The sequence below is a fragment of the Hyposmocoma kahamanoa genome, unplaced genomic scaffold (assembly GCF_003589595.1).
Source record: "Hyposmocoma kahamanoa isolate Upper Pololo Valley unplaced genomic scaffold, ASM358959v1 77, whole genome shotgun sequence".
Lineage (NCBI taxonomy): Eukaryota > Metazoa > Arthropoda > Insecta > Lepidoptera > Cosmopterigidae > Hyposmocoma > Hyposmocoma kahamanoa.
The window spans coordinates 1,296,311-1,306,180 of NW_020653926.1; the positions used below are offsets into that span (position 1 = coordinate 1,296,311).

Genomic DNA, 9,870 nt, shown 5'->3' on the forward strand with positions numbered 1-9,870 from the left:
TCAACCCTATTCCTCAAGAGACCCTGTCCTTGTTCGCAGGGTCGTCATCAGATGAGGACGAAGGCATCCAGCCCCATGAAAAGGCTATAGCAGCTGGACAGCCGAACCCCCCACATTGCGTCCGTAACATCGAGCAACATGCGTTCGGAAGACGGGAGATCGAGATTGCGGAGCAGGAGATGCCGGGCATTATGGCGCTTAGGGCCAGAGCTAAAGAAGATAAGCCACTTAAAGATGCTAAGGTAAGTACTGGCTATAAAGACTTAAGACATTTTTGTAAAAAATCCTATAAAAACATTGACATGGTCTTGAGTTTACTGGCAAAAAAAAAACACAGAACTCCTACTAACTATGAAACGTAAAACAACGGTTTATTTAGGATATGTCACTAGATGTCACAGATACAGCTCGCCACAGTTACTTTTGTTGGGAAAGATTGCTGTAAAGAGGAAATCAGCTAGAAGGTCGCAGAAAAAATGACATAGTATAGTTATGTAATAAGTATCCGCGACTAGACGTCCGCGCCTATTTTGCGTATGGTGGGTACAGGGTCCCACTCGTGCCACCCGAGTTATTTTTTATATGGTATCAAGTGACGGGACGAACAAGTTGTGGGCCTAGTTGTGGGGCCATTTGAAGTTTTAAATAGCAGATTTGCGCCCGTCTCTCTGAGACATAAAGTTGACAAGTCCCATGTGCCCGTAGTTTTACCAGCACCCTTCGAAACCGAAACGTATTAATGCTCTCATTACAACCCTCAATGAAATAGGTAAGGTGACATTACTTTCCTACACAAACTCTTTCACAAGAGCTTTGCTGCTGCTGTCTTCGCTTTACGATTTGTGAATAAAGTTTTTTCTCTAGATCAATGGTCTTCTTCTCTCTTTCCACAGATCGTAGGTTGCACCCATATCAACGCTCAGACCGCGGTCTTGATTGAAACCTTAGCCGCCCTTGGTGCTACAGTACGGTGGGCCGCGTGCAATATTTACAGCACGCAGAATGAGGTCGCTGCAGCTTTGGCTCATGCTGGTAAGTTCAACTGTCTCTCTCTTTACTTCTTATCTACTGACCCGAGAGATAGGGTATTCCGGAGAGAGTAGGGGCTTGACGGCAAGATCAGAGTACAGCGGACGTCCGGGTCAAGCTCTCCGCCAGTAATACGCCTTCTCGGGCGTCTCTGGTCGACCCGGACTGACCCGGTTGCATGTGGCCGGGGCGTCTGTCTCGTGCGCAGCTAGCGCGTCTTAGTAGCGGTCTTAGTGGCGGTCTAGTTGAGGGCCTGAAGTGAGGAGACGCGCGGGGCACGTGAGTTGTCCTTTACATTGGAAGCTTCGTCCGGACATTATCGCCGGACACTGCGACTGGCATCTCCGGCACTAGCCCGGAGAGCTAGTAGAGGATAAGCTAGATATCCTCTGGTCCCTCGAGCCGCTTAGGTTATTGTGAACTGGAGAGACGTCGTTTTTCGGCATCGGCTCAGAACCGGATGAAGTCGGTGACAACGGTCTGTGATAACCCTGTACACTGGATGATCCGGGGTCAGGATCTGAACTTAGAAGGTGCTCTGTGCTTGCACAGGCTAGAGTATCCTTCTCGTATACCTTAAGGAGCGGTAGGGAGGGTCCCTATAAACAAAACTTATGTAGAAAGATACGGGACTGCCTCTTTGTCCGGTCCATTTAGCTGTTTAGGTGTTTTTGAGATTGGAGAGACGCCCCGGCATCGGGAGGTGAGCGTGCCGACAGCTCCTCCAAGAAATCGGAAATTTGATAGTTGACTTTAGAGTCAACAGCTTTTCGGGATGCCCTGGCAATGGCACAGTCAGCTGGGGTTACGAACTCGGGTTCAAGAACCGGCGAGCGTGCCTTATCGAGCGGGATCGTTTTCGGCTGTGCTGCAAGCCACACGTCACAGAAATATAACCTTCTCAAGTTATTATTACTATTATAATAGAGCACAAGATTTTCAGTTGGAATCCCAACACGGTTGGTATCTTTTCCCATCCTTATGATGTAAGGTCATAGGAAGGACATAGAACAAATTTACCGAATTCTCTGTAGTACAGGATAAAGAGCACGTCAAGCTTGACACTGTATTTCGACTTACATCCTGCTCTATGCCGCTTACGATAATGAACGGTCCAAAGTTCAAAGTGTCATGCTTAACGTGCTTTGGACTGTACCAGAAATTCAGCAATTAATCGCCAGGTAATTGGTTTCTTCTATGGTTCTATGGTATATTATTATTATCTTTAGACGAGTCTCGTACCCAGCAGTAGGATGTATCTAAGTTGAAGATTAATGCAGTCTTACATGTCGAGTTCTTAGGTTTTCGCGATTGTTACACATAGGCATGAAACTATTTTTCCGGATTTAAATCGCGTATATTTGTTTTTTCAAACAAACCAATGTTTCGGGCCCTTTACAGGCCCCATGGTGACGGTTGACTTGAGTCAATAGCTAATGTGGTCTTAAAACTTTCCAGGTTTCGCAGTATTCGCGTGGCGCGGCGAAAGTGAGGAAGCTTTCTGGTGGTGCATCGACCAGTGCTGCTCCCCCAGCGCCACCTGGCAGCCCAACATGATCCTAGATGATGGCGGAGACGCTACGCATCTCATGTTGAAAAAACATCAGACCGCATTTAAGCAAATTAAAGGTTAATTTAAGAAGAATTGTCACTTTGGGAGTTAAACTTTTTTTATGATACCACGTGACAGAACGAACAAGTCGTGCGCCTGGTGGTAAGCGACACGTCTGTTCATAGCAGTTGCAGTGTCACTCAAAGATCAGAGGAGCACTGCCACTGCGCCCGTCACCTTGAGGCATAAATTGACAAGTCCCATGTGCCTGTAATTTCACCAGCATTCTTAACCCTTCAAAACCGGAACGCAGTAATGCTAACATTACTGCTTGGGTTCAGAAATAGGTAAGGTAAAATTTTTAACCGACTTGAAAAAAGAGGAGGTTCTCAACTCGATTGCATTTTTTGAGGCTTCTTTTTTTGTTTTGAAGGGGGTGTCTCAGTTGTGATCCCATTCAAATATTCCACCTTTTAGGGTGGCAAATTAGGGGATGAAACGTATTTATTGCATTTCACCCTGTACCAGCCACAGACGTGCCAGAATGTCTAACCCTCTTCCGACATTCAGGCACGTCTTAGTGCAAGCAAAAGTTACAATCATGCCTTTGGAATCAGCATAGAACACACGTACCAAATTAGTATAAGTAGCTCATACAAAATGTAGTCAGTCAGTCAGTCAATCCTCATTCAGTATCCAGTAAACTCTCATCAAATATCCACAACTTATATATTTTATTTATACCATGTAACTCATGGTAAAGTGGCGACACCGACGATTTTCCGTTAACCACACAATTTCACACATTTTTGAGTTTTTTTTATATAATACTAAATGACGGGAAGAACAAGTTGTGTGCCAGGTGGTAAGCGTCACGCCTGTTGATAAAAGTTGCAGTGCCACTCAGAGCTTTAAATTACAAAGATCTGGGGGGCACTGCCACTGCGCCCGAAACCCTGAGACATAATTTGACAAGTCCCATGTGTTTGTAATTTCACCAACATCTTTACCCTTCGAAACCGGAACGCAGTAATGTATTACTGCTTGGCGGCAGAAATAGGTAAGATGGCAGTACTTCCCTGGATCTCTATTGCTACTAAAATTTGTATTAATAAAATATATTAATTACTATTTCTGATCTAATTGGCGTATCTTCATATTTTCAAACAAATCTAAAGGCTCAGTCTTTTTACGGTCCCATGGTCATGGGTACCTGAGATGATAGTAATCTATCAGTTATAATATTAATGCGAACTGAACCGAATGCGGGCGTTACCATGCTAGACTGCCAAGCAGAGGTCCCGGGTTCAATTCCCGGGCCGGAAAAAAAAATGTGTGGCCTACATTTATTTCTCTCGTGAGTTTGGTTCAATCAATCAATCATAAAGATAAATTCCTTCGATCAAATTGAAATCGAACCAGCGTCTTCGCCAAACCAGAGCTAACGCTTTCCCAGCTGGACTATGGAACGAGACAGAAGACCACAACAACAACAATTCACACATAGCCCCGCACTAAGGAAATCGCGAGTGCGAAGTACACACATATGATAGACAACCACAAATTACACCCAAACTCACGAGAGAAACAAATGCAGGCCATACAAATATTTCTCCCTGCCCGGGAATCGAACCCGGGGCCTCTGCGTGGCAGTCCAGCAGGGTAACTCTTCCGCCACCGAGGCAGTTAAGTTGCAGATCTTTGTTTATGGTTTTAACGGCTTTTTTTAAACCAAATGTATGTTTTTAGCTGACATCACCGCTATTGTCTATGCCTTGCAGGTATTGTGGAAGAGAGCGTAACAGGCGTCCACAGACTATACCAGCTCAGTAAAGCTGGCAAACTATGTGTTCCTGCTATGAATGTCAACGACTCCGTTACCAAGACCAAGTTTGATAACCTATACTCCTGTCGGTAAGTCACTTGTAATTACTAATGGCATTTTCATTACACTTGCTCGTAAACAGTGCTATAACATGCAGGTAAAGTCGGCTGTAATTATGCCCACGGGCTTTTTCATTACATTGGATTTTGTTTTTATTTAATTGCAGTGTACTTCTGTTATACGTTAAGGTTAAGCAAAAAGTTTTAATGCTCGAAAAATCTGAATTATTTCATATGGGCTTGAAGGATAGGAAAAAGAACTAAAGATTTGCTAAATTAATTTTATAAATTCAAATTCTGCAGCATTCTTAGTATTTTGAAACTATTTATTTTATATCTTTACCATTATGGCTGTATGCGTTTTTTGCCTTTTACAATATGTATGGAAGAATGACTGGCCATCAGGTTTTATGAAAAAAAAAAAAAACAAAACATACAAGAAATAAATTGTTAAAACATACAAGAAATAAATTGTTAAAACATACAAGAAATAAATTGTTATTACATTTATTTCCTCGCAAATGCGATGAAGAACGTTGATGTAGCATGGGAGGTATAAAATTCCAAACCCAGGTCATTGAAGCCTTCAGCCCGAAGCTTCGGGCTTCCTTTTTTTTTATATAAAATGTAAGTGCGATTCACAACTGGCAGATCGGAAACTTTTGACATTTCAAATCGGACCAATAATTGACTTAACTCACAATTTAGAAAGATATAGTAGCTTAGAAACCCATCCATTCCAATTTGAATCAAAACCATCACGCTGGTGGGATTTTATGTAAATTGTTTTTTGTTCCGTTTTCAGGGAAAGCATAATTGATGCCCTTAAACGCAGCACAGATCTCATGTTCGGCGGGAAACAATCTGTTGTTTGCGGGTACGGAGAGGTTGGCAAGGGATGCTGCCAAGCGCTAAAGGCCTTAGGATGCGTCGTAAGTATCTATGCTTAAAAAATAATCCTATTGCTTATAAAAAAAATAAAAATAAAAAAAACAATTTTTTTTTATTTCAAGACACTATCTCTACGATTTTAGTGGCTCGAGAATCCCCTTTTTAGTTATAAATTATAATTGTGCTAGGGATCTATTCACGCTTCAATTTGTAAAAAAATACAAAGACAAGAAACTTAAAAATAACAAAAGATGATGAACTTCAAAGTATAAAATGTGTGAGTTAGTGAGTGAGTGAGTGTGTGTGTATGTGAGTGAAGTGTGTCATTTGTGTGTATGGTGGTGACCAAACGATACAGATCAAACTGTGCTCATTATTTACTACCTATTCTATACTATTTAGTACCTTTTTATTTAGAAATAAAGTGGCCAGCCATTCTGACGTTAGGTTGGCTTAAATATAATAACTTAATGTAAATTGATAAAGATGGTTTCTGGATTATCTTTGCAAGCAATTGCAAAGATAATCAGAAACCATTGCTGGCATATTCTAAGCGCCTGAATATGTATTATTAGCAATTATACGGAAAAGATAAACTGTCTTTTTTAGAAGACGACTTTTGCAAAGGCGTTTTATTCTTTTTTTAAAATGTCTTTATAGAAGCTTCCTAAAATATTTAAAAAAAGTATATTTAGGTAGAAATTAGGTAGTAAATTGTTATATAAAAAAAGTAAATTTTACACTGCTAGAAACATGAAAAACGTAAAGTGGTCAGCCAACCTGACGTCAGAATGTCCGGCCACTTTATTTCTTTAAAATAGGTAGTAAATAATGAGCACAGTTTGATTTGTGTATCTCGTTTGGTCCAGCCATTCTGACTGACCACCCGCTTAACTGAGTCGGTTCCTGAGGTAGCTGAGCGGGATAACTGATAGTTTACGATTTTTTGAAATAATACTAAGTAATAGGATGAACAAGTCGCGCGCCTGATGGGAAACGACACGCCTGTCCATAACAGTTACAGTGAAGAAAGATCTGAGAAGCACTGCCACTGCGCCCGTCACCCTGACATAACTTGACAAGTCCCATGTGCCTGTAATTTCACCAGCACCCTTGCCCTTCAAAACCGGAACATAGTGATGCAAACATAACGGTTATGTTGTGCTGCGTAAAACTTTTCTAACGATATTCAATAACAAGATTACTGCAAAAAATGTCAAATGGCTTGTCTATTAATTCCAATTATCAGTGATGTAGTTTTTTTTCGCATAACTACAATTGAAATGAACGGGGTACCATGCTGGACTGCCACGCAGAGGTTCCGGGTTTGATTCCCGGGTCGGGAGATATTTGCTATTTGTATAGCGTTTATTTCTCTCGCAAGTTTGGGTGTAATTTGTGGTTTTCTTTATGTGTATCCATGATACAGTTTCCCTAGTGTGTGGGCTATTATTAAATATGTTTACACTTCGCATAATAATGCTGTATGTTAAATTATACCTGAAACACATTCCACCGAGTGTAAATACAAAAAAGTAATACATTTATTGGTGATAAAACCATCATGATCATCAATGCAAAATAGTGAATGAGTATTTTGATATCAGATCAAGAGAAAGATAAAATAAAAAAAGGACGGGACGAACAAGTCGTGCGCCTGATGATGAGCGACACGCCTGTCCATAACAGTTGCACCATCACTCAGTACTTTAAATCACAAAGATTGAGGGGTACCCTGAGACATAAATTGACAAGTCCCATATGCCTGTAATTTCTTTCACCAGCTCCCTTACCACTCACGCTACTGCTTGGCGGAAATAGATAAGTGGCACTTCCCTGGACGAAATCTTTCACAAGGAGCTCTACTGCTACTAAAGTTATAATGTTGATTTTCTTTTTCTCATAATTACCTTTATTTCTATTTATACTGCTTCAGGTGTACGTGACAGAAATTGACCCCATCTGCGCTCTACAGGCAGCCATGGACGGATTTAGGGTTGTCAAATTGAACGAAGTAAGTTGTTTACATTTTATACAGGGTGTTTCACGGCCATCGAGTATATAACCAGAAATAGAGTATGTTGAAATTGCCAAGATTACAGGGGAGCCTTTTAAATTTCTCAATTCACTGAAGTAAGCATAACACGTGACTTTAGCATTTCTCAGTTTGCTGCTCGTTACTCTCATAGAGTATTATAAAATCCTTGATATCGGTTATATACTCACTCTATTAGATGATCACTCTATGTGAGTAACATAAATAAAACTGACAACTTTAAAACGCTCCCCTGTAAACTTGGCAATTTCGACATAAGATACTTTATGTAGGAGGGGTCGATTTGTTTGAAACCTATTCTGCCAAATCATTACTGTGACAACTGCGCACCGATTGGCCAGCCCGAATTCGAATCGACCAGTTTAACTTGAGCTTCGCCATAATGGACGAAAATTTAAAAATTACATATTTAATTGCCGACGAAATGTTTTGTAATTACATGTTTTGCTGTTCCCCTCACCACCGAATGGAACAGCACGCCATTGTTAGAGATATTATCTTTATTGCAATAAATACAGAATATTTTTGGAATATACGGAGACATATACACAGGCGCTGTACTATTTCAGCTTTCTAATTTATGATTTCAGTGCAAACGAGAGTTGACATTTTTTTTTTTATTGTGACTCGGCAAAATGACTGCACCGCGCCTGATGGAAAGTGCGAATACAGTCCAGAGATGAGAGTAACGGATGGAAAACACAAATATCTTCACTCCGTCACTATCATTTTGCTGGTCTGGCCAAATGCTTCTTCACACTACATTTAAAAGTGATATAAGGCTTTTTGCCCTAATTACGTCTCTATTTCTGGTTATATACTCGGTACTCACGGCTATGTCACGCGGAGAGAAAGTACAAATATTGTCACAGAATGATCATCATTACCAACCCATTTATACGTTCTACTGCTGGGCATGGGTCTCCTCTCAGGCGAAGGTTTTAGGCCATAGTCCGCCACGCTGGCCCAATGTAGGTTGGTGACTTCACACGTTATCAGAGGGTTGTGAACGTTCTTCGACGTGCAGGTTTCGAAAGATCATGGTAAACTTCAAATTAAATTTCGCGGTGTGAGACTGGAGTCGAACCTTCGACCTCTGCCTGCGAGGTGGTATATTATTATTATTATTAGTGGCATACCCTCCTCTTTATAATTATATAAACATCCAATGTATTGGTTTAAAAAATACTCGTTTTTAACATATCAAAATGAAACCACTTATCGGAAGACCATTTATAATGTATACATGTTAACAAAAGCCGCTTGTCAATAATCATATGAATACAAAATAATGGACAAAGAAGTTTGCGGTATGACTTCTTTCACAGATATACAAACAATTTTAACATGACAGGTGGCATGAAAATGAATATTTAACATGACAGGTGGCATGACAGTTTGTATATGTGATACTATAAACATTTCTTTTTCAAAACAGATTTTTATTTTGCAATTATTATCAATAAAGCTCATTATTTTGTCGATCTTTGTCAATGACAAGGTGAAGTTGCTACAAAGTCTGCGTTTGCGCAGCTCCGTATATGGAGATCGAATCTCCGTCCATCGTGTCGTCATAAATGGCTTGTTGATTTGTTTACAAGATAAACCTTTTTGGACAAGCCACCTGTTTAGAATTAACTGGCTCATTCACACTTGTTTCATGTACTAAGTATAATAAGCTGTCTTTTGGTCACTCTCAATTACACTCAACAACGGCATACTAAACTGTCACATTTTTAACTGCAGAACACTAATTAAATGATGTATGACGCAATTTGCGAAGATGCGATTGAATTATTTCTTTTGTATATTATCTCTTAATACATACAATGTTCTGCACAATTGATACTTTATTACCATATTTAATTTGTAAGATAATTCAAATTTAATATTCGTTCAAGATTTCATTGACTTGTTATCTAAACCTGGTTGTAATTATAGTTCCCTTCTAAACTCGAGGCTGCTGGACATCCGTGTGCGCCGAGCGTCCCCTATGAATGATCGCTGATTTATTACTACGCCTGTATATTAATTAAGTAATTCTGAATTAATGGACTATACGTTATAATTAAACGAGTAGAGATTCCAAAGTGCTCGTAACACAATATCGAACGAAGTTTAGATATTATAAGAAGAAAAAATCAATATCGATTATCCGAATGATATGTCTTCTTCTGTGCTGGCCACACGTGTGTGGTTTGTTTTTTGTATTTTTTTCTCATATCGATAAAAAACCGAAAACATGAAAATTTAGGTACAACAATTATTATTCTTTGTGTATTTTCTAAGTAAACATTTTTTCAATTAATTGTAACAACAATATCATTTGTACTGAAGATGTTTGTACTTGGTAAATTCCAAAATTTACAACAATGCTGATCTATTTATAGTACTTTGGACTTTACCAGCGCTTATCAGAGGGTTGTGAACGTTCTTCGACGTGCAGGTTTCGAAAGAT

The 9,870-nt window shown here is 39.8% G+C and overlaps 1 protein-coding gene across 1 annotated transcript in view; it reads left to right on the plus strand.

The window, feature by feature from the left end:
• Positions 1-9,870, plus strand: part of LOC113232696 (S-adenosylhomocysteine hydrolase-like protein 1) — an 89,270-nt gene that overhangs the window by 71,820 nt on the left and 7,580 nt on the right. The window contains exons 2-7 of the mRNA XM_026467470.1: positions 40-242; positions 894-1,032; positions 2,488-2,658; positions 4,363-4,495; positions 5,271-5,397; positions 7,293-7,370. Of these exons, the coding sequence (XP_026323255.1) occupies positions 40-242; positions 894-1,032; positions 2,488-2,658; positions 4,363-4,495; positions 5,271-5,397; positions 7,293-7,370 (851 nt within the window). The remainder of the gene's footprint in view (positions 1-39; positions 243-893; positions 1,033-2,487; positions 2,659-4,362; positions 4,496-5,270; positions 5,398-7,292; positions 7,371-9,870) is intronic.